The sequence below is a fragment of the Notolepis coatsorum genome (genome assembly GCF_963971535.1).
Source record: "Notolepis coatsorum genome assembly, chromosome: 7".
Taxonomy (NCBI): Eukaryota; Metazoa; Chordata; class Actinopteri; order Aulopiformes; family Paralepididae; genus Notolepis; species Notolepis coatsorum.
The window spans coordinates 113,610,187-113,636,037 of NC_140171.1; the positions used below are offsets into that span (position 1 = coordinate 113,610,187).

Below are 25,851 nucleotides of genomic sequence, written 5' to 3' on the forward strand. Positions count from 1 at the left end.
GGAACGAACTTCCCACCGCAGTTAGGACAGTCGAAACCCGACCAATCTTTCAACTAAAAACACACTTCTTCAATCAATATCTGAAATAAAAAAACAAACCTTCTTACTGTCTTGTACTTTCATGCACTCTTCTTACTATACTAATATTTCCCCAATTGATTTCCCCAAGGGGATCAATGAAGGAATATCTTATCTTATATGTCGTTACTACTATGCACTCAACACTGCAACACCCAAGTTTCAGCACTGTTTGATGAACATGGTTACTCAGCTGTAAGAGTTGTACCCTTCCTGATGACTTGTATAGAACTTGTAAGTCGCTTTGGATAAAAGCGTTCAGCTAAATGACTAAATGTAAATGTAAAGAAAGACTCAATGCAAAACAATTAGAATTTCCTTTCTTTATTGATGTATGAGAATAAACGTTAATTTGCATTGTCATGACATTACAGGCTTTATAAAGTTGACAGATTATTACTATTGTGTAAATATGTGCACATAATTTAAATAAATTAGGATAAATGAGACAGAATATTGACATTTTGTAAAGGCCAGTTTTTGCAGTAGCAAAATGATCTCTGAATACAAAAAAAGAAAGGGAAATGCCCAAGTCAGATAATTTACAAGGGGGTAAATCAAGGAGGTTTGGACAATTTAATTTCAGAGGACACTAATGCACACGTTGGAAAATAACTGCAGATATGGACAAATGAGTGGAAACTTCAGAAGCAAGGCACCATATGTACTGCACGTTATGAATATTTCACATATTCTGGTAAAGCCTTTGATTTGTATGTTCAACCTTCAGTAAGGCCCCGCTAGCTAATGGTGTATTGAAGTCACTAAGCTTTGTGTGGCTTGTACAGTTGTTTTATCTTGCAGGTTTCTTTCTATGGACCGATCCCCTTGGTAGACATCCACTAGTCCTGATGTACCTCCTGATTCTGTACCATGGAAATACAAAGAACGAGTCATCTTGATGTGCGAAAGATCTGCTGATAAGAATATGGATATAAACTATACATTCTACAGCTTGTCACCTTCAAGGAAGAAGAATAATCCCACATGACACTATGAAAAAAAAGTTATAAAATGACAAGCTTGATTTAAATCCCTAAAATAAGACTTCCTCTCGTCCAAAAACAGGTGACAAAAAAACAAAAACAAAGCCACATGATTATGCACACATTTCTCCTTTTGATGTATTGGTTTCTAGACCAAAGTAAAGTGTTTTGCTAAAAAAAATAAAACACATATTCCCACAACATGAACAACGTGACGTTTTTATCTTTTTTGACTATATTGACACGACTGCCATTTTGTTGCTTTTATGTCGTGCTCAGCTTGGGATTCCTTTCCACCCTCAGGGCCGTTTTGCTTTTATGTTGTGCTCAGCTTGGGATTCCTTTCCATCAGGGCCATTTTGTTCTTTATGTCATGCTCAGGCTGGGATTCCTTTACACCAGGAATCCCACAACCCGAGCATGACGTATGAGCAAAATGGCCACCGTGTGAATATGGTCAATGGTTAGTCGGTGGCTAGAAAACCAACTGACATGGTGCATACTTGAGCTGTAAGTAAGCAGCGAGTCCTCCGTCTCACTAGTTGGACTGTACCTTTGACTGCAGCGGCTATATCTTCCATCGTATAACGGATACATAGGATCGACTGGCGTGTCTGTGTGTGTGCGTACTGTATGTTGTAAGTGTACGTTGTACTCCGTGGTCATCGACTGTCGGCAGAAGTGACTTGGCACCTACAGCGACCTTGATATTTGTCTTGTTTATCTAACATACACAGGCATACACAGTCTTTGCTAAAGAATATATAATGTAAAGACAGACGTGGGGTGAAAATCCTAAAGCTAATTGAGGCAACATTCATTTTCTAAGATGGCAGCCTCTCAGTGGAGAGACGGATCATGATTCGGAGCTTTTAGCCTGCGCCAGATTTATTACACCTTATGAGTTCCGTTTCTGCGTTTGCTCATTTGCACTCAAAATAAAGGAGTAATTCCATCGAGCCCTCTGGGTGACGTGTTAATAACGGTGCTTTAGACATGCAGTGCTCATGCAGCATCCCAAGGTCAGCCCACTGTCTTTCAGGATCAGGGTTCCTTTAAAAAAAAATATTTAATTTTTTTCTCCTTCATACACCTTCATCTTTGATTTGTCAACCATACTAAAATAATAACTCATGCAATGATATGTTGTGTATGATCAACATGTATGAAAAATACTATGCTTTTTTATTATCAAATTAATCAACATGAGAATAAACATAAAGGACCCCTTATTTTAATTACCACCCACCCCCTCCCTTCCAAAAAGGATAAAAAGTGTGTCTGTGTGGCGAGCATTGCGAGTGGGCTGTCCATTGGGGGGCGGGGCCTATTTTAGACGTACATGCGATGTGCCCAGTGACTCGGCGCTCCCGACAGAAGGGGTAGTAGATGTGTGACCACTGGCCAGGCTCCTGTTGGAGCCCCCGGCCCCGGTCCTCACCAGTTCTGAGGAATAGGAGGGGGTCTCTGTGGTCCCCTGGGACAGGAAGTCAAACCCCTGTGTCTCAACATCCCTGTCACTGATAAAGAGGTCCTCCTCCCCCCATCCACCTCCCCCAACTCCTCCTCCACCCCCTGGGTCCTGGCCGCTGCTGTGGAAGCCAGTAGTGGGGGAGTCGCCACTGGTGCTGGTGCTGGGGGACGTGAGGCTGGGGCTGTGCTGGGCATCCAGGGCCGCCAGCGGCGTGGCCTGCATTAGGTCCTGCACCGACATGGATTTGCCCAGGCCTCGGTCCACCTGGCTGGGACCCGAGCAGCAGCCCAGGGTCAGGGGCACCAGAGGCACCAGAGGCTCCATCTCCAGACTCATGTGCCTCCTCCAGGATCCCTCCTCTTTAGACATCAGCCTGCCGCTGCTGCTGCTGTTGCTGCCGCTGCCTCGCACCTGCTGCCCCAGCCCCCCTAGGCCGAGCCCTCCCCCCAGGCCGCCGTCCTCCCGCTGCCTCCTCAGATCTCCACACAAGTCTTCCACCTCCATCTCCGGCCTGGAGGCGGCGCTGCTTTGGCCCAGTGTCCGGCTGGGGGGAGGCGGCGGAGGCCTGGCTATGGTGGGGAAACCACCCACGTGTACTCCTCCACCCCCGCCGCCGGGGGTGCTATTCTGGGTGAGGACGGACGGAGAGCCTCCCCCGCCACCTACGTCCTCGCAGGCACCCTCAGGCGTGAGGGACTGAGCCTGGGGATGGTGATGGTGGTGGTGATGGTGAGGATGATGATGGTGGTGATGGCGAGGGTGGTGGTGATGAGTCAGCGGTGAGGGGCTAAAGGGGGGGGGGCCCAGGCCAGAGGGAGGAGGCGTCGGGGCGGAGTTGTTGAGGTTGAGACCCAGCTCGTTGGGCGGCGCCAGGATGAGATGGAGCCCCCCGCGGGACAGGTGGGCGCTGGTGGAGGAGCGTGTGACGCAGCCATCGGGGGCGGTCCCGCCACTGCTGCTGCCGCTCACCTGCGTGGAGCAGGAGAAGTCCTTGCTGAACACGGAGGGCTGGTAGTCGGAGGTCTGCTCCAGCTCGAACAGGGGCAGGGAGGACAGGGTGAGGGCAGACGACGAGCCTTTGCGCAGCACCTGGCGATAAATGTCCAGCAGGGAGTCCAGCTTCGACTCAATGGACTGGACCTGAACGGGGAGAGAGAAGGGAAGGAGGTGGTGGTGATAATGGAAGGAGGGAGGGAGGGAAATGTTTAATTTGATAAAAAATATCCATATCTTTTCCTCACCCTCTCTTTGGAGTTCTCCCTCCCTCCTCCCTCTCTCCTCCTCTTCCATCTCCCTCTCCTCTCCCCCTCTTCTCTCTTCTATCTTCCTTCCCTCCTCCTCTTCCGTCTCCCTCCCTCCTCCTCTTCACTCTCTCCTCCTCTTCCCTCTCTCCTCCTCTCCCCTCTCTCTTCTCTCTCCATTCCCTCTTGCCTCCCTCCTCATCTTCCGTCTCTCCTCCTTTTCCCTCTCTCCTCTTCTTTTCTCTCCCTTCCCTCCTCCCTCTCTGCTCCTCTTCCCTCTCCCTTCCTCTTTCCTCCCTCCTCTTCACCCCTCTCCCTCTTCCCCCTTTCCTCCTCTCCCCTCTTCTATCTCCCTTTCCTCCTCCCTCTCTCCTCCACTTCCCTCTCCCGCGCTCTTCCCTCTTTCCATCCTCCCTCTTCCCTCTCTCCTCCTCTCCCTTCCTCCTCCCTCTCTCGTCATCTTCCCCCTCCCTCTCTCCCTCTCTTGCACAGTATTCAAAAAGTAGGTTATGTTGTGGAAACACTAACCTGCCTCTCCACCTTACACACACGTCCCAGCATGCTCATGTCCTCCAGGAGGTCTCCCTCAGACAGCACAGCTTCTCTCTGATCTTTTTATCCAGAGGGATTTGGCCTTTACCCAGAATCTGGTCCACTCTGGAACACACACACATGCACACACATGAACACACACACACACACACACACACACACACACACACACACACACACATGCATGCACGCACACACGTGCACACACACGTGCACACACACACACACACACGCACACACACGTGCACACACACGTGCACACACACACACACACACTTTAGTGATTGAAGAACGGCAAACCCAATAGAGATCTAGTAGACTGCTCACAGAAAGGAAGGAAGACTACTGTAACATTGTAAAAGGAAGAAACAGAAACACATTATATTTCACAACAAATACAGTCAACATGAACCATAAATTGAAGAAGAAGAAGAAGAAGAAGAAGAAGAAGAAGAAGAAGAAGAAGAAGAAGAAGAAGAAGAAGAAGAAGAAGAAGAAGAAGAAGAAGAAGAAGAAGAAGGAAGAAGAAGAAGAAGAAGAAGAAGAAGAAGAAGAAGAAGAAGAAGAAGAAGAAGAAGAAGAAGAAGAAGAAGAATAAAAAGAGATCATATAATTTAAGTTAATAAGCCATCACTGGATTTGAAAGATATCTTTGAATGAATCAATACTGCATTATGACAAATAAGGATGGAGTATTAGCAGCCAACACCTCTGTAATCTGTAATTCTATTTTCATCCTCATGGGGGAAGACTCCACTCACATAAAAGCTGTGCACAGAGAATCCTGCAAGGTTAGAAACTAGTTCTCAGGCTTTGTCGAAGAACGTAGATAAATAAGAATATAAATATATAATGAGAAATATAATGAATAAGAATATAATGTAAACAGATTCCATGAATAAACCAAGGAAGATAATACTTCGTGCAACAATGACTCCCGCGAATATTTTGACCAGACTTATCACCACCAGCACCGACACCACCACCCTGTTAGAGATACTGACGCCATGCAGCCCTTCAGATTCAGGAGCAGAACAGCGGGTGTCTGTATTGCTAGGACAGAGCAGGTAGATAGGCATGCACAGCTGTGTGGGGGAGAATTGACTGTGTGTGTGTGTGTGTGTGTGCACACGTGTGTGTGTGTGTGTGTGTGTGTGTGTGTGTGTGTGTGTGTGTGTGTGTGTGTGTGTGTGTGTGTGTGTGTGTGTGTGTGTGTGTGTGAAGACAGAAGAGGCACATGTGCGTGAGATGAGAAGGTGGCGCTGTGTGCAGAGCAGTGGTGGAAAGTAACTAAGTATTTTACTCAAGTACTGTACTTAAGTAAATTTTAGAGCTACTTGTACTTTATGTGAGTATTTTCATTTTAGGGAACTTTATACTTTTACTTACTGGTGAGGACGTAACCAGAGCAGCATAACTGGACCACATGCCACTTTAACACAACCTTTAGAGGTCAACGGATACACACACGTCATGTAGAACGTGTACTTTTACATTCAATAGCAAATACTTCTCTACTTTTACTTAAGTAGAATTTGAATGGAGGACTTTTACTTTTACCAGAGTACTCATTTATATTTAGGTTATATGCATGCATATAGGCATGTAGGTTATATCTATACGGTACACGTTTACGTAGCACTACTTTTATTGTCTTTTACTTTTATTGTCTTTTATACCTATTCTTATGTCTGCAATTTATGCATTGTTTTTTATTCTGTCAATTGTGTGGTGATTTTATGCCTTATGTTAATTTATACAAATTGCTGTGGGGCACTCTGGACTGCGGTCCATATGTGAAAAGTGCTATATAGATAGTTATTCATATTTATTAATATTATTATATTGTACAAATGTATGCATTGAAATGTCTGTAAAGTCTCGACGACATTGAACATGAGGGTGACCTCAATTGTCTTTTCGAGAATAAATAAAGGTTTGTATTTATCTGGGTATTTCTACTTTTACTTAAGTAAAGGAACTGTGTACTTCTTCCACCACTGTGTGCAGAGTGAGAGAGAGAGAGAGAGGAGGCGTGGTGAGGAGAGGTGTGTGTGAGGGGGGCATTCTGACCCCTGGGAAGAGTTCTTTCTGCCCTGGCTGTAATACAGGGGCAGGGAGGGGGATGAAAAGGTCTTGGCTCGACTGCTCAGGGGCTGCGGGCCCACAATCATGTCCAGCCTGCGTGGGAAGAGAGGGAACACACACACACATATGTACAAGTATACACGTGCACGCATTTGTACCAGTACACGGAACACGCATACACACACACACACACACACACATACAGTGGTGGAAAGTAATTACTTGAGTATTTCCATTTTAGGGAACGTTATGCTTCTACTGCTGTATATTTCAAAGGAAATTATTGTCCTCCACTACATTCACCTGAACCCATCCGTTACTAGTTCTACTATTGTGGTGGAAATAATTTGCTCGTCCATAGTTGGTTGTTACATATTTATTAGGTTAAATAGGAGATTTGGCTTGAGAAGACCCAACGAGGGGGGGGGGGGGGGGGGGGGGGGGCTCGTACTGGGCTCAGGAAGGGGGGGGGGGGTGTTAGGGAAGGTGGGGGCTTTAGGTGAGATGGCTGATTGATCAGGGAAGAATGATTGATCAGGAGACAAAGGGATTGATTAAGGGAAGACAGGACATGTGTATTGTGGATTGATCAGGGGAAATTGGGACTGCAGTAGATGTGGGGGGGGGGGGGGGGGGGGGGCATATAATTTCTACCACACTATGAAGAGAAGGATTTTGTATAGAAACCATCGCAAAAATGTATGAAGATGATGTACTTTCAAATGTGAAGCTCTTGAAGTCGACTTCGAGAGGACATCTAGTGGCTGAATGTTATCTATAGCCTCTTTTGGAACTGTGTACTTCCACCACTGGACATCACACATACACACACGCACGCACGCGCACGCGCATGCACACACACACACACACACACACACACACACACACACACACACACACACACACACACACACACACACACACACACCAAGTCGCTGTCAGTCACACTGTGGACATTCAGGCTAAGCAGTGGACAGCAGGGATGAAAGCTACGACAACCGATCCGTGTCTTTTTGAAGTTAAGCGGGTGGTTGGCAGTCATACCGCGTCTGCAGGCTCTTGATACGACACAGCATGTCCAGGTGACCGGCGGAGTACTGTTCGATCACGTCCTTCACGTCATACGGACGCAACGTTTCCTTAAACTTCTTCTTGGCTACATGGAACTTCATGATCCTGGATGGACGGTGGAGAAAACACAGGTGTAATTCATACCTCGCTCCACTAGGAGGCGCCCTCAGAGTGCCAGTGATTTGCAGCGGCTCCCTCGACTTGAATTGCTTTGAACAGGTTACAAAAACAAAACATAACACTTCATTTTTTTCCTCCCCCCCTTGCTTTTCAAAACTGCCCAAACTAGAGCATGGCACGACAGCCCCCCTGTTACTTTACATAAACACACACGGTCGGGCATCTGGAAAATCATTTCATAAGTCCTTACATAAACATCCTGTGAAGTTGTAAAGCCCTGCAGTCAGGTAGTGGTAGTCATCGCGCTGCTTACTTAAGCCAAGCGTGTAAATGTATCAGTCTGAGAAAGCATTGCTCTCTTTGCTCAATAGCCAGAAGCCAAACAGAGGGGGACCGGGGGCCGAATACAAGTCTCTGGCGCGGTCTGTCCTTGAGGCGCTAAACTTGCTTGGTAAGATTGACAGACTACAAGGTAATATATCCCTGCTATAGGTGGGTGGGGGGCACCGGAGAGCACCAGCTGTGGGGATATTGAGCCTATAGCAGCGAGCTGGAGGAGGCCTGGCTCTTGGATGCCCTCGCTGCTTTGGCCAGCCTGTATAGTCAACGTGGCTTGATAGTTGATAATGGAGTGCAGCACATGGCCTCAGGTGTGTACCGCTAGTGGAGGTTCTCCGATCTGGGAACGCATGTAGGACAAACGGGGATAGTAGGCCCCAGGAAGTAGGGAAGTAGTTACTTAGAGGTTCAACAGTCTGCCACATCACCTCATACAAGATGTAGAGGGAACGTTGTATCATCCTGCACATTCACTGATCTTCTGGGTTGTGATTATGAAGACAAAATCATTTTTGTTCTTTTAATGAACTTGCTGGTGGTTCATGGTTCTTCTGAGGTATTCCACAGCACAAAGAGCCAACACGTAAATCATGTACTGATAATATCAACAGTTTGAGTCCAGCTCTCCTCTCTCTCTCTCTCTCTCTCTCTCTCTCTCTCTCTCTCTCTCTCTCTCTCTCTCTCTCTCTCTCTCTCTCTCTCTCTCTCTCTCTCTCTGGAGGGATGGGTGGATGGAGGGATGGATGGATGGATGGATGGAGGGATGGGTAGATGGAGGGATGGATGGATGGAGGGATGGAGGGATGGATTGAGGGCGGGATGGAGAGAGGGATGGATGGAGGGAGGGAGGGATGGATTGAGGGAGGGATGGATGACGGGATGGATGGATGGATTGAGGGAGGGATGGAGAGATGGATGGATGGAGAGAGGGATGGATGGATGGATGGGGGCAGCAGCGTCTTGTTGCCTCACCTGACAGCCCTGATGACACACTTGACTGAAGGCAGCAGGTCCTCTACAGACATCTCACAGTGACAGCCCCTCTCATCGAACCCATCCTCCCCCGCCATGTTAGAGTCTGCTACAGAGAGAGAGAGAGAGAGAGAGAGAGAGAGAGAGAGAGAGAGAGAGAGAGAGAGAGAGAGAGAGAGAGAGAGAGAGAGAGAGAGAGAGAGAGAGAGTGAAGGAAATAATATAGCTCTTTTTTGGCATGCTGTCAGGAAAAGAGATTCTACTGCGGAGTGGTGGATCTCAGATATACTGCGTCTGTCTCACAGCAGGCCTGTTTATGGGCGTCTTTGAGTTACAACACTGAAAAGGCGATTTGGGGTTTACAAGTGTCGGACTGCGGATTCTAGCAATGTTTTCTGTCTCAGGTTATACCATAAAATGATACATATCGTGTGTGTGTGTGTGTGTGTGTGTGTGTGTGTGTGTGTGTGCTTCGTTCTGTGGGCTGCCCACTGGATTTCTCTTGGTTAGCCATTTTCCAATCTCTAATGTCTAAGTGTGTGTGTGTGTGTGTGTGTGTGTGTGTGTGTGTGTGTGTGTGTGCGTGCGTGTGTGCGTGTGTGTGTGTGTGTGTGTGTGCGCGCGTGCATGCATGCATGTGTGTTTCACACGTGTGCTCCACTGGGTCAAAACAGCACACTTAATGACGTATGGTGTGAATGATTGCAATGTGTGTGTGTGTGTTTGTGTGTGTGTGTGTGTGTGTGTGTGTGTGTGTGTGTGTGTGTGTGTGTGTGTGTGTGTGTGTGTTTGTATGTGTGCATGTGTGCGTGTATGCATGCGTGTGTGTGTGTGTGTGTTTCACATGTGTGCTCCACTGGGTCAAAACAGCACACTTAATGACGTATGGCATGAATGATTGCTATATAAGGTGCATGATATAATTGGCTATGTAAACAATGGCTTCTACATAATGACATATATGATAATAACAATTGCACATTTCACACAAATGTAATGTCTGTTTTGTGTTCACCTAATTAAGCCACGGTAAAGAGTGACTCATTATTAAGCCACGGTAAAGAGTGACTCATTTTCCACCCTCAAAAACTCCAACATAATCACAGGCAACATCTCAGTGACAATGAATGACTTAACAGCGGCCAGTCGATTTGGTTTGGCTCGGCTGATTATTGTTTCCGTTCCACCGACATGCCTCAGCCAGCTGGCTGAGCTCTGACCGCCCAATAAGGCTGCTAGAGCGTACTATTCCCACCATCCATCCATCAACCCACCCCCGCCCTCACATCCCACGGCCACCAACTTTAGCAGCCATGCAGGCAGGCCCTGCCAAACCAGCACCACTAACCCTAAGCAGGGCAGCACAAACAGACATTAACCCTTTCACTGCCACACGACAAAGGGTTAAGCCTTTCACAACCACACTACAGACGGTTAACCGTCTGTAGTGTGGTAGTGAAAGGGTTAACCGTCTGTAGTGTGGTAGTGAAAGGGTTAACCGTCTGTAGTGTGGTAGTGAAAGGGTTAACCTTCTGTAGTGTGGTTGTGAAAGGGTTAACCCTTTGTCGTGTGGCAGTGAAAGGGTTCAGTCTAGTGGTGAGAGCACCTGCGACCACATTCATTGTTGGTTCGACTCCTGGTCATGGTGTTTGTTTTGGACTTTTGCCGATACGAAACGAAAAATATATTACTTATACAAGACATAAATATATTATGGCTATAACATAACCTACATTATGTACCTTTTTTCCTGTGGTTGATTAGTACTTTATTTTTACGTTTTCTGAGTAAAGCAGTTCACCCTTCGCTAAGTCCCGCTCCCCCGTTGGTACTCCGTCAACTGTAGAGTGACGTCGTTTTTGTAGCACAGAAAACAACAGCAGCAGTCAGAGTCATGACACATCAAGGAGGCGTTAAACTACTTTTGGAGACAGACAGACCCTATATCATTAAGATTTTCAAACGTCAATGTGCTTGTGCCTGAACCACCTGCGTGGCTTAGTTGTGACGACAGCCAGAAATGACTGTAATCGGAGGTGTGTTGTGCGGAGTTCGTTCGAAAACAACAACGGCGGTTCTTGAAGAGGTTGGCGTAGATGCTGCTATAGCATCAGTTCTATCAGAACTGGAGGGTATTTTCTTCATTGAAAGAAGAGCAAAGAATGGCACCGATTGGTTGAAGTTAGTCAGTGATAGACAAGACAGTAAATCCAAATCACCTGCAAAGTATTTCTTTAAAGTGCCAGCCCTGTTCGGTTGTTAAGTCATATCGACTTTCCAATAAACAGTTTCCGGGGCCAAGCTTCCTGCGTTGGCTGAGGCTCTCGTCTTTTCACAAATATACAAATATGTCAGACTTAACAACCGAATTCCAAACCGTTTCAAAGGACAACTTCCCAGATGGGTCTCTGTAACCTGAACATCCGGCGGGTCAGGTTAATGTGGCACATGTTCACAAAACGGTGACTCTTAATTGGTCATCTCACCGTCAGCGGTGGAGCGCGATTGGCTCTTGAGGCGCAGGGAGGGCCTGAAGCGGGTGCGGTCGTTGAAACTCCAGCTCTTCTGCACCTTGGTGGGGCTGGTGCACTCCGTGGCGGGCTCCGTCCCCGGAGACCGCCGGTCGGTCACGGACGCCGCCTGCCTGCTCTTGATGCTCTGGCCACGCGGGCTCGCCATCCGCACGCGGTCTTTGAAGCTCAGCTTCTGGCTGTGCGGTGGAGCGGGGGTGTAAAGGTGGAGGGGAAGCAGGGATACAAAAAGAGACAAATATAACAGTATTATGAGGAGGTAGAAGGACAGGGACGGATATGGAAATTAACTCGTCTTCGAGGCGGCGGAAACGTGGACGTTAAGTTCTGAGACATTCAGCAAAATGTGTTTGATCAGGAAGTTATGTATCGTTGGATCGCCATTCATCTCTCCATGGCATCGGTTATTATGGCTACGTTCACACTGCAGGCCTTAGTGCTCAATTCTGATTTATTGCTCAGATCAGATTTTCTTTTGTTTGTCTGTTTACATTATTATTATAAAGAAAAGTGTATGTGGCCAATATCAGATTCCAATGTGAACTGGTCACGCTCCTGAACTGGCTCGCATGCGCAAATGAACCATAAAGAAGATGGACGTAAAAATTGTGACAAATGTCAATCTAGACGTGATGTAAAAGTCGCATGAAAGTCACACGACTGTTCAGACTGAGGTCACATTGCAAAAAATCTGACCTGTATCTGATTAAAGTGGTCCCAAATTATTTATGCTGTTCACACTGTTTGGATGACATCAGATGATTCACGTATGAGCAAAGAAATCTGATTTGGGCCACTTTCGTGATGAAACGTGAACGTAGCCTAAGTCACAACTTGAATTTCTCATAGAAGCACAAAAGGCTTACAGGTCAGAATATGCCTCATTATATAGCATGCATAGGTTACGATTGGAGGATACAAAATGCAAGCTCAAAACAGGCAAGATGCTTTAACTGGGCCCTTTGTGTGTGTGTGTGTGTGTGTGTGTGTGTGTGTGTGTGTGTGTGTGTGTGTGTGTGTGTGTGTGTGTGTGTGTGTGTGTGTGTGTGTGTGTGTGTGTGTGTGTGTGTGTGTGTGTGTGTGTGTGTGTGTGTGTGTGTGTGTGTGTGTGTGTGTGTGTGTGTGTGTGTGTGTGTGTGTGTGTGTGTGTGTGTGTGTGTGTGTGTGTGTGTGTGTGCGTGCGTGCGTGCGTGCGTGCGTGCGTGCGTGTGTGCGTGCGTGCGTGCGTGCGTGCGTGTGTGTGTGCAATGTTATTACCTTTACGTTTTTCTCACAGACATGAGACACGCAGGTTACACTATTCATTTCAGCTATAGACCTTACATGTAGCTAACGTATCATTTAAACCCGATCTAATGACTCCAGACTTTTCCCACGATGAAGGTCAATTTCCACACTAGAATTCTACTAGATTATATAAATATAAATTCAATGAATCCTACTAGAAAAGTCGGGTTATCGCTTGAGGAGAACGAGGTGTTTTCCAACCAGGAGTGACCCAGTGTGATGCGTTGAGATGCAGAGGTGGCAGTGGGGGCAGATGAGGCCACTGTCATCGTATTTGTTGCGACGGCAGCATGCGCGGGGGAAGGGGTGTAAAGTACTTGAGTAATAGTACTTTGTTACAATACTTAAGTACTGTTTTGGGGGATTTGTACTTTACTTGAGTATTATTAGGTTTGTATACTTGTACTTTTACTCAATTACATTTCAGAGACATTTTTTATTTTATTTTTTTTACTCCTTACATTTAAAATGCAGATCTACAAAGTACAAAGTACAAATCTTGCAGGTCTAACCATTTTAATTAGTATATTTGTTTCTCTGACCGAACTAACTTTAACGTTATTAATCCTGCGGCTGCACTTTATTTAAAAACAGCCAATCAGATCTTTGATTAAACACCCGCTATCAGAAGAATAGACAGTCAGAAAAAAAAGTTTTAACTTTAACTTTTTAGTACTTAAGTACATTTAAAAGTAGAAACGTTTTAACTTTTACTCAAGTGTGTTTTTAGCCAGATACTCAGACTTTTACTTGAGTACTATTTTGAGATGGTACCCATACTTGCACTTAAGTATAATTTCTGGGTACTTTTTACACCCCTGGCGGGGGCCACATGCATGGGCAACAACATGCATGGCCGGTCCTCAACCGAATTGAGTGGTCGACTGATGTCTTGTGAGATTGAACATGTGAGGTTATACTATAAATAACCTGAATATGGAGGCCAGGATGACATGTGTTGTTTTTGAGTATTAGGGATAGTTATATGGGATGTGATATGGGGAGTGAGGTAAAAAAAAAAGACACATTCATTTTCACCTCTTTATGTCAGGCCAGGAGAAAGTCTATCGACCTATCTCAAACCACGCCCTCTTTTCCTCTATCCTCCAATCGCAAACCGTCGCTTTTCTCTGACAAACAAAGCAACGGTTGCAATTGGAGGACCGACAAAGAGGGCGGTGCTTGAGATGGGTTATTTGTGGTTAATTAACACTACCATAAAAAAATCAAATAAAAACAGGCAGAAGTAGTGCATCTTTCGGGCAAAGTCATATAGAGGGCAGCTTGTAAAATTACAGTAGTTAAGACTAAAGTCCTATATAGGCTACAGACCATATGAACAGCCCCTCTGCTCTGCAGCCACTTCGGGATGAATGCCCCCATGCGTCAAGAATTAGTCAGCATTCCCAAAGGAAACAAAAGGTCATGTGACGAGTGGATGCTGTGTACCTAGGATGTTTCCGAGTGGTGACCCTCCTCAGTAGCCTCTGCTTATTACTATGAACCTTACTAAAAAAAACCAAGAGGAGATATAGACACATGTTGACGTGTTACCAAATTCTGTGGGAACATGTGTGTGTGTGTGTGTGTGTGTGTGTGTGTGTGTGTGTGTGTGTGTGTGTGTGTGTGTGTGTGTGTGTGTGCGTGTGTGCGTGTGTGTGTGTGTGTGCGTGTGTGTGTGTGTGTGTGTGTGTGTGTGTGTGTGTGTGTGCATAGGCGTAGGTTTAGGGGGGGGGGGGTGCATTTTTTAGGTAAATATGTCTCCCTCCAAAAATATAGCTAACATGAAAGACAACCCCCTCCCCAAAAGAAGTAAAAAACACAGAGACCTGCCTTTCACTGTTCAGTCAGGGGCTTCTGACTAGCCTTGCACACGGTAATGCCTGAGAGCCTTACTGCACTATATTCCATTATATTTGAATCAGTGAGTATACCTGAATGTTGTCTTTTCCTTTACGTAGACATGTCCACCTTAAATTGATGCAGAAAAGGCACAAATTGGTTCATAAAAGTAGGCTACACCAGAATGCAGGAAATTAAGTACGATCTGAACCCATCAGTTATGCATGAAGATTATATACTTTCACATTTGAAGCCTGTCAACTTCAAGAGAACATAATCAGAGCGGCATAACTGGACCACATACTACTTTAACATAACCTTTAATCAGAGCAGCATAACTGGACCACATACCACGTTAACATAACCTATAGAGGTCAATGGATATACACAAACGTCATGTAGAATGTGTACTTTTACTTTAGATACTTAAGTACATTCAATAGCAAATACTTCTCTATTTTTACTTAAGTAGAATTTGAATGGGGGACTTTTACTTTGACCAGAGTACTTATTTATCTGAGTATTTCTACTTTTACTTAAAGGAACACGCCAACATTTTTGGAAATTAGCTTCCCGTCTTCTCCAGAGAGAGACAAGAAGATAGATACCAGTTTCCTCTCTGTGCGTTCAGTAGAAAGCTATCTGGCTGCATGTTAGCCTAGCTTAGCACAATGAATGGAAGCGGACATGACCGGTTAGCCTTCGGGAGAGATGTTAGTTGGACAATGCCTAGGCTAACCGGTCATGTCCGCTTCCATTCATTGTGCTAAGCTAGGCTAACGCGCAGCCAGATAGCTTTCTACTGAACGCACAGAGAGGAAACTGGTATCTATCTTCTTGTCTCTCTCTGGAGAAGACAGGAAGCTAATTTCCCAAAATGTTGGCGTGTTCCTTTAAGTAAAGGAACTGTGCACTTCTTCCACCACTGAGGATGGTACATCAGGCATACTGCTGCAGCTCCATGTTGTCGACCATGGTGACATTTACCCACAGCCAATCAGAGGCAATTGAGCTTAGTAGAGGCACATGAACATCTACAACCGCGTTTGTAAAAGCCTGTCATCTGGTGACTCACACACTTCGTGTTGATATCCTCCATTTAACCATTCAAATACCGCTGCCCCTTGTCAACAGGAGGACATCATCGTAAATCGAGAGGACGCTAACCTTTCCGACAGCCTCCCTGTGGGCTTTTGAAGACCACCCCGGTTGGACAGTACTTTTATATTCCGTCCCTGGATGTTGCAGTGCAGCTCTCTCTGTGTGTGTGTGTGTGTGTGTGTGTGTGTGTGTGTGTGTGTGTGTGTGTGTGTGTGTGTGTGTGTGTGTGTGTGTGTGTGTGTGTGTGTGTGTGTGTGTGTGTGTGTGTGTGTGTGTGTGTGTGTGTGTGTGTGCGTGCGTGCGTGCGTGCGTGCGTGCGTGTGTGCGTGCGTGCGTGCGTGCGTGCGTGTGTGTGTGCAATGTTATTACCTTTACGTTTTTCTCACAGACATGAGACACGCAGGTTACACTATTCATTTCAGCTATAGACCTTACATGTAGCTAACGTATCATTTAAACCCGATCTAATGACTCCAGACTTTTCCCACGATGAAGGTCAATTTCCACACTAGAATTCTACTAGATTATATAAATATAAATTCAATGAATCCTACTAGAAAAGTCGGGTTATCGCTTGAGGAGAACGAGGTGTTTTCCAACCAGGAGTGACCCAGTGTGATGCGTTGAGATGCAGAGGTGGCAGTGGGGGCAGATGAGGCCACTGTCATCGTATTTGTTGCGACGGCAGCATGCGCGGGGGAAGGGGTGTAAAGTACTTGAGTAATAGTACTTTGTTACAATACTTAAGTACTGTTTTGGGGGATTTGTACTTTACTTGAGTATTATTAGGTTTGTATACTTGTACTTTTACTCAATTACATTTCAGAGACATTTTTTATTTTATTTTTTTTACTCCTTACATTTAAAATGCAGATCTACAAAGTACAAAGTACAAATCTTGCAGGTCTAACCATTTTAATTAGTATATTTGTTTCTCTGACCGAACTAACTTTAACGTTATTAATCCTGCGGCTGCACTTTATTTAAAAACAGCCAATCAGATCTTTGATTAAACACCCGCTATCAGAAGAATAGACAGTCAGAAAAAAAAGTTTTAACTTTAACTTTTTAGTACTTAAGTACATTTAAAAGTAGAAACGTTTTAACTTTTACTCAAGTGTGTTTTTAGCCAGATACTCAGACTTTTACTTGAGTACTATTTTGAGATGGTACCCATACTTGCACTTAAGTATAATTTCTGGGTACTTTTTACACCCCTGGCGGGGGCCACATGCATGGGCAACAACATGCATGGCCGGTCCTCAACCGAATTGAGTGGTCGACTGATGTCTTGTGAGATTGAACATGTGAGGTTATACTATAAATAACCTGAATATGGAGGCCAGGATGACATGTGTTGTTTTTGAGTATTAGGGATAGTTATATGGGATGTGATATGGGGAGTGAGGTAAAAAAAAAAGACACATTCATTTTCACCTCTTTATGTCAGGCCAGGAGAAAGTCTATCGACCTATCTCAAACCACGCCCTCTTTTCCTCTATCCTCCAATCGCAAACCGTCGCTTTTCTCTGACAAACAAAGCAACGGTTGCAATTGGAGGACCGACAAAGAGGGCGGTGCTTGAGATGGGTTATTTGTGGTTAATTAACACTACCATAAAAAAATCAAATAAAAACAGGCAGAAGTAGTGCATCTTTCGGGCAAAGTCATATAGAGGGCAGCTTGTAAAATTACAGTAGTTAAGACTAAAGTCCTATATAGGCTACAGACCATATGAACAGCCCCTCTGCTCTGCAGCCACTTCGGGATGAATGCCCCCATGCGTCAAGAATTAGTCAGCATTCCCAAAGGAAACAAAAGGTCATGTGACGAGTGGATGCTGTGTACCTAGGATGTTTCCGAGTGGTGACCCTCCTCAGTAGCCTCTGCTTATTACTATGAACCTTACTAAAAAAAACCAAGAGGAGATATAGACACATGTTGACGTGTTACCAAATTCTGTGGGAACATGTGTGTGTGTGTGTGTGTGTGTGTGTGTGTGTGTGTGTGTGTGTGTGTGTGTGTGTGTGTGTGTGTGTGCGTGCGTGTGTGCGTGTGTGTGTGTGTGTGCGTGTGTGTGTGTGTGTGTGTGTGTGTGTGTGTGTGTGTGTGCATAGGCGTAGGTTTAGGGGGGGGGGGGTGCATTTTTTAGGTAAATATGTCTCCCTCCAAAAATATAGCTAACATGAAAGACAACCCCCTCCCCAAAAGAAGTAAAAAACACAGAGACCTGCCTTTCACTGTTCAGTCAGGGGCTTCTGACTAGCCTTGCACACGGTAATGCCTGAGAGCCTTACTGCACTATATTCCATTATATTTGAATCAGTGAGTATACCTGAATGTTGTCTTTTCCTTTACGTAGACATGTCCACCTTAAATTGATGCAGAAAAGGCACAAATTGGTTCATAAAAGTAGGCTACACCAGAATGCAGGAAATTAAGTACGATCTGAACCCATCAGTTATGCATGAAGATTATATACTTTCACATTTGAAGCCTGTCAACTTCAAGAGAACATAATCAGAGCGGCATAACTGGACCACATACTACTTTAACATAACCTTTAATCAGAGCAGCATAACTGGACCACATACCACGTTAACATAACCTATAGAGGTCAATGGATATACACAAACGTCATGTAGAATGTGTACTTTTACTTTAGATACTTAAGTACATTCAATAGCAAATACTTCTCTATTTTTACTTAAGTAGAATTTGAATGGGGGACTTTTACTTTGACCAGAGTACTTATTTATCTGAGTATTTCTACTTTTACTTAAAGGAACACGCCAACATTTTTGGAAATTAGCTTCCCGTCTTCTCCAGAGAGAGACAAGAAGATAGATACCAGTTTCCTCTCTGTGCGTTCAGTAGAAAGCTATCTGGCTGCATGTTAGCCTAGCTTAGCACAATGAATGGAAGCGGACATGACCGGTTAGCCTTCGGGAGAGATGTTAGTTGGACAATGCCTAGGCTAACCGGTCATGTCCGCTTCCATTCATTGTGCTAAGCTAGGCTAACGCGCAGCCAGATAGCTTTCTACTGAACGCACAGAGAGGAAACTGGTATCTATCTTCTTGTCTCTCTCTGGAGAAGACAGGAAGCTAATTTCCCAAAATGTTGGCGTGTTCCTTTAAGTAAAGGAACTGTGCACTTCTTCCACCACTGAGGATGGTACATCAGGCATACTGCTGCAGCTCCATGTTGTCGACCATGGTGACATTTACCCACAGCCAATCAGAGGCAATTGAGCTTAGTAGAGGCACATGAACATCTACAACCGCGTTTGTAAAAGCCTGTCATCTGGTGACTCACACACTTCGTGTTGATATCCTCCATTTAACCATTCAAATACCGCTGCCCCTTGTCAACAGGAGGACATCATCGTAAATCGAGAGGACGCTAACCTTTCCGACAGCCTCCCTGTGGGCTTTTGAAGACCACCCCGGTTGGACAGTACTTTTATATTCCGTCCCTGGATGTTGCAGTGCAGCTCTCTCTGTGTGTGTGTGTGTGTGTGTGTGTGTGTGTGTGTGTGTGTGTGTGTGTGTGTGTGTGTGTGTGTGTGTGTGTGTGTGTGTGTGTGTGTGTGTGTGTGTGTGTGTGTGTGTGTGTGTGTGTGTGTGTGTGTGTGTGTGTGTGTGTGTGTGTACTCAAGGTTGTGGCGGGGGACTACTGTCCTTGGCCATGCAAAGATATTGTCTACTCTCAAAGGTTTTGGTCAATAGTTTTCTTTTTTTTCTTTTTTTGTGTTCTACTGACTTATCAGATAGTTTGGATTTCTCAGTAACGAGACATATTTCTGAGGAGATAATCCTCTATACCTTATTATACCTTATTCTCATTCTATTCTCAATAAAAAAAAAAAAAAGAAAGAAAGTCTATTTTTACAGTAATTTCCATTAGGTTTTGGAGACACACACATGCACTTAGCATTGTGTAACAACATGTAGCATCACATAACACTCTCCCCTTTAATCTCTGACAAATTTTAACACTGCATAAAGAAAAATCGTTTTTTGTTTGATGAACACTGAAATACACCAAGAAATATTACCATGTAAAAAAAACGAATAAATTGACTTTTTTTGCATTTATCCAAAGCACTTTACAACTTATACCTCGCATTCACCCCTTCACACACCGATGGCGGAGGCAACCATGCAAGTGTTTTGATCAAGGACACTTTCTACACGCTGCCGGGAAAAGCCAAAATCGAACCGGGAACCTTCTGATTACCAGACGACTGTTCTACCTTCTGAGCCACTGTCGCCCCCTAGTCCTGAGGCAAGGGGGTAGTGACAAAGGACCTAAACAGACTCAAACCTGAGCAAGAGGAAGATGATGGGTGGGGTGGGGTGGGGGGGTGGGGGGCTGTGAAGAGGCAACAGGCGAAGGATAGAAAGGATGCCTGGAGGGAAGGTAAAGTGATGAGTCACACTCCTGCTCGTGTTAAAGCTTCCATTAGCAGGCCAACGTGTCTCTACCAGTGGCCTTACGCCTACAGGCTGGAGGAGACATCCTGGTGCATCGACATTAGACAGTATACTGCAACGCGGCATGCAAAGTGTTGGCTGAAAAAGACTTGTGTCAAAGCCAAGTGTCACCAACCTTGTGGTGGACTCTCCCTGGTCCTTCCTTCAGGCGATAAGAGAGAAAAAGGAGAGACAAAATGGGAGATATGAGAACATGAACTTGTTGAAAACATTCAAGTCGTCATTGAATAAATAATAAAGTCAGTGTGATTTTCCATTGAAGGAATTGCCATCAACTGTTCCATCTAACCACATGCGATCTGGGCCAGGGCGCACAGAGCACAGAGACATATAGGAGACGCACTCCAGAGGTAAACACATGCATGTCGGTGCAGCACTGGAAAACGCTCAGAAAATGAGAAAGCAATAACTAGAATTATTACTAATGTGATTAAGTTTAAATTCCTTATCTGTGTGTGTGTGTGTGTGTGTGTGTGTGTCTGTGATGTGTGTGAGTCAGTGTTGTAGTCAGGGGTGTAGCTCCAGATTCTGGGCCCCATGAAAGAATGTATTTGTAGGCCCCCAGTGAATGCGAGTGGAATTTTTTTTGGCCATTTTTTTATTGATGAAAACGCATAATATGGTTTTTACCTATACATTCGGATCAGCAGTTCAGCACCTGCACTGTTGGTGGGTGAGCCTAGTAAAGGATGTCGCATTGCGTTCATCTTCAATGAATGGACCAATGCAATAGTCTACCAAAGCCCCCCCTCTCTCTCTATATATCTCACACACACACACACACACACACACACACACACACACACACACACACACACACACACACACACACACACACACACACACACACACACACACACACACACACACACACACACACACACACACACACACACACACACACACACACACACACACACACACTTCAGAAACAAGCATAGTTTCAATGAGAGCATCAATAATACACCTGAGTGATGTCTAGTAAAAAAAAAAAAAAATATTTTGGGCCCCCCCCAGTGCTGGGCCCTTGGAATCATCCTAAGCTACCCCCCCCCCCCCCCCCCCCCCAGCTACGCCCCTGGTTGTAGTACTTGAGTCCAGGACTTTCAGGACTCGTGACTCGGTCTTGGACTCGAGCATTGACTACATTCGGACTCGGAAGGTGCAGACGAGGACTCGGATTTGTTAATTGATAAATACAGTTATTTATTTATTTTGTAATAGGCCCTAATCATTTGGCATAAGATATTGATGGCTATATTAATACCGTAACATTACTTAATTTCAGGGGTGACCGTGAACCATTTATGTTTAATGTAGACCTTTTTGTATTTGTATGTCAGCTCTTTGACGGCCAGAGTGGAGTGGACTCAACCTTGATGACTTGGACTCGGACTAGGGTAATGCGGAGTCGACTCGTGCTCTTCGGACTTGGACTCGGACTCGAACACTGGGGACTAGAGACTCGACTCGGACTCGAGATTACAACTTGACTACAACACTGGTCTGTGTGTCTGTGATGTGTGTGCGTTACAATGTCAAGCTTTGTATATTCCTCCATGTGCTTTCAGCTGATTACTTTCCCAATATTTCCCAAAAGGTCCATATCTACATGTACTGTATATATATAATACTGTATCTTCCAATCAGACGGGCTCAGCAATCACTGCTCATTGGCCATGCAATTAAGAGACAGCAGCGCTGCACATTAAATACTAAATACATTTAATAATTTAGACGATGATTAATGCCATAAGTGGATGCGTCACGGGGGATGATTGCTAAAATTGCAGTCATATTTTCTCAAAGTGACGGCACAAAATCATCAGCCAATTGGGTACCTGACAGATTTGAATCAGATACAGAGATGGAGACAATTGTGAATACAATACAATAAAAGCAAGCTTGAAACTTGAATTGACCTTTGAGATCAATCTTCTAGGCTGTGAAGATGGCTATCCCACCATGTTGGGTCCAGTCCTAAACGAAACAGCCTATTTTCACGCCATTTCACAAAAATAACAACCGGTTGAGGTTGGTGTCACAGCTGTGACGTATCCGCTCCGCCCTTTTTGTGTCTCTCTAATCCTCCTCGTGTTTCACTGTCTAGTTCCTGCTGTTCTACATGTAGTATATTTCCTGTCTAGGTCCTGCAGTTCTATGTTTGTGTCTCGTCTTCTCCCGGCTGTTTCTCGTTGGTAATCTAACCAGGTGTTTCCTATTTGCAATCCTTCCCCCATCTGTATATATGTCTGCTTCCCCTGTTCAGGGTTGTCCAGTCATTAGTCAATGTTTGCCCATGAGTATGCTGTGTGTACCTGTCTGTCTTTATTAGCCTCTACTTGTTCTGTCTGTTTAGTGGTTAGACTAGCCTGTGAGTTCTCATCTGCCTGCCTGTATCCTACCTGTATCCTGCCTGTATCCTACCTGTATCCTGCCTGTATCCTGCCTGTATCCTACCTGTATCCTGCCTGTATCCTGCCTGTATCCTGCCTGTCTGACTTTATTATTAAATACACCCAGTTTGGGTTCTACTCCTCAGCTGCCTCTGCCTCTGTTGTCCTGCACATGGGTCCTCCAACTACAACCTGTTACAGTTAGGCTTAGGCTTGAGGTCTCCAGGGTTGCTGTTAGGCTTAGGCATGAGATATCCAGGGTTACAGTTATGCTTAGGCATGAGATATCCAGGGTTACAGTTATGCTTAGGCATGAGATATCCAGGGTTACAGTTATGCTTAGGCATGAGATATCCAGGGTTACAGTTAGGCTTAGGCATGAGATATCCAGGGTTACAGTTAGGCTCAGGCTTGAGGTCCCAAGACTTACAGTTAAGCTTAGGCATGAGATATCCAGGGTTACAGTTAGGCTCAGGCTTGAGGTCCCAAGACTTACAGTTAAGCTTAGGCATGAGATATCCAGGGTTACAGTTAGGCTTGAGGTCTCCAGGGTTGCTGTTAGGCTTAGGCATGAAATATCCAGGGTTACAGTTAGGCTTAGGCATGAAATATCCAGGGTTACAGTTAGGCTTAGGCATGAGATATCCAGGGTTACAGTTAGGCTTAGGCTTGAGGTCTCCAGGGTTGCTGTTAGGCTTAGACTTGAGGTCTCCAGGGTTAGAGTTCATGAACAACTGTCCCCCAAGGTGAAATGGCGTGAAAATAGAGAGTCCAGTCGTGAATCCTGTGAAGTCGTGAAGTATTAGCTCACATCAGCTAACTTTGTGAAATTTGAAGCCTTTTTTTAATGTCTACTAAACTAAGGGTTTGAATTTCACTAAGTTGAAAATGTAGTATCTGTCTTGATCATCCATTTAGCATAGACCTTCAATATGGTAACATGCATTTAGCATAGACCTTCAATATGGTAACATGCATTTAGCATAGACCTTCAATATGGTAACATGCATTTAGCATAGACCTTCAATATGGTAACATGCATTTAGCATAGACCTTCAATATGGTAACATACATTTAGCATAGACCTTCAATATGGTAACATACATTTAGCATAGACCTTCAATATGGTAACATACATTTAGCATAGACCTTCAATATGGTAACATGCATTTAGCATAGACCTTCAATATGGTAACATACATTTAGCATAGACCTTCAATATGGTAACATACATTTAGCATAGACCTTCAATATGGTAACATACATTTAGCATAGACCTTCAATATGGTAACATGCATTTAGCATAGACCTTCAATATGGTAACATGCATTTAGCATAGACCTTCAATATGGTAACATACATTTAGCATAGACCTTCAATATGGTAACATACATTTAGCATAGACCTTCAATATGGTAACATCCATTTAGCATAGACCTTCAATATGGTAACATACATTTAGCATAGACCTTCAATATGGTAACATACATTTAGCATAGACCTTCAATATGGTAACATACATTTAGCATAGACCTTCAATATGGTAACATGCATTTAGAGAGAGAATGAATAGGGGAATGCAATAAAGCAAGACAAACGCATTGAGTTGGACTGAGAGGCCTCAAACAGTATGATAATCAAAAAAGACAACAACATTTATAAGTTATATCATTGGGAAACAAAGTAAAATATTGCTTAGAGGGACACAGACACCGAACGCAGACACAAGCTGACGTAGTTGTACCTACTTGGTAGGGCTGCAGGTGTGCAATGCCTTCAAGTGAGGCTTCCAGGTGGCGATGGACACCGAGTTCTCATCAGCTGAATAACTACGCCAGACACACTGTGTGCAGAAGACACAACACCAAGAGGAAGAGAAACACAAGAGCAAAACAAAATAACCGAAAATGAGACAAGGAGGGAGTGGGAAGGAGGAGGGGAGAAGAGAAGAGAAGAGAGGAGAGGAGAGGAGAGGAGAGGAGAGGAGAGGAGAGGAGAGGAGAGGAGAGGAGAGGAGAAGAGAGGAGGGGAGAGGAGGTGGGAGGGGAGGAAAAGAGGGGAGAGGAGAGGAGGGGAGGAAATGAGGGGAGGAGAGGAGAATAGAGGAGAGGAGAGGAGAGGAGAGGATAGGAGAGGAGAAAACAAAAAGGAGGAAACAAACAAACAAACAAACAAAAAAATATATAGAAATAAAAGACAGGACAAGGAGGGCGTGGGGAGGAGGAGGGAGAATAATAATAAGAGGAGAGATCGAAAAGAAAGAGAGAGAGAGAGGGAGGGGGGGGGGACAAGCAAATAAGAAAAGGTGATTAGTGAGACCAAAACAACAGGTGTGTCAGACGTCTGTGTCTGGATACATGCCTGTCGGAGGGCAGGGGGCTCCCAGAGTGGCACCGCGTGGCGTCCAGGTACGGCCTGCACCGCTGACCGTGGAGCGATAACACCATGCAGCCTGGTGCAAAGAGGGAAGGGGACCGGACGGTATGGAGAAGAGACGTTGAAAGGGAGGAGGAAGGGAAGGAGGGAGAAGACAGGAGGAGAGGGGGGGCTGAGGGATGGAAGAGGGGGGGGGGGGGTGTGGGGGAGGAAGTTATGGAGAAAAGAGGGTGGAGGGGAAGAAGACGATGTGGGGGAAGCAGGAAAAAGTAGGCGATGAAGAGGACAGGCAGCATAATGGAGCCAGAGATGAGGAAGCTCAAAGTGAGGCTCAGAGAGCCACTAAAACTACAGATGAGGAAGCTCAAAGTGAGGCTCAGAGAGCCACTAAAACTACAGATGAGGAAGCTCAAAGTGAGGCTCAGAGAGCCACTAAAACTACAGATGAGGAAGCTCAAAGTGAGGAAGCTCAAAGTGAGGCTCAGAGACTAACACTCCAGATGAGAAAGAAAGGCGTGCATGGAGTAGAAATGAGAAGGGGGGGGGTTGTTGAATGGATCTCTTGGGGGTCATTGCTTCTCTCTGAACAAGCTGGACACCATGGAGGACAAGGAGGACACAGAGAAGGTACAGAACCTCAAAAGAGGAGAGGGATGTATGGAAAGGAGGGTAGTGGGCACATAGCTGGAGGACCTTCATGCTGTGTGTTTAGAGAGTCCAGAGGGGGAAAAGATGAACTGGATAATAATGACAACATTGTTTAGAGCTTTCATCATTATATGCTGACAATCAGGGGTGTAAAGTACTTGAGTAATTGTACTTAATTACAATACTTAAGTACTGTTTTGGGGGATTTGTACTTTACTCAAGTATTATTAGGTTTGTATACTTTGTACTT

At 45.0% G+C, this 25,851-nt stretch overlaps 1 protein-coding gene across 1 annotated transcript in view; it reads right to left on the reverse strand.

Annotated features, from left to right (window-relative positions):
• Positions 1-447: 447 nt before the first annotated feature.
• The window catches only part of LOC311232217 (potassium voltage-gated channel subfamily KQT member 5-like), a 62,513-nt gene continuing 37,109 nt past the window's right edge, over positions 448-25,851 (reverse strand). The window contains 9 exon segments of the mRNA XM_084318945.1: positions 448-3,678; positions 4,308-4,373; positions 4,376-4,436; positions 6,405-6,512; positions 7,464-7,595; positions 8,922-9,027; positions 11,408-11,631; positions 20,297-20,323; positions 24,326-24,420. Coding sequence (XP_084175071.1) covers positions 2,392-3,678; positions 4,308-4,373; positions 4,376-4,436; positions 6,405-6,512; positions 7,464-7,595; positions 8,922-9,027; positions 11,408-11,631; positions 20,297-20,323; positions 24,326-24,420 — 2,106 coding nt within the window. The 3' untranslated portion in view covers positions 448-2,391.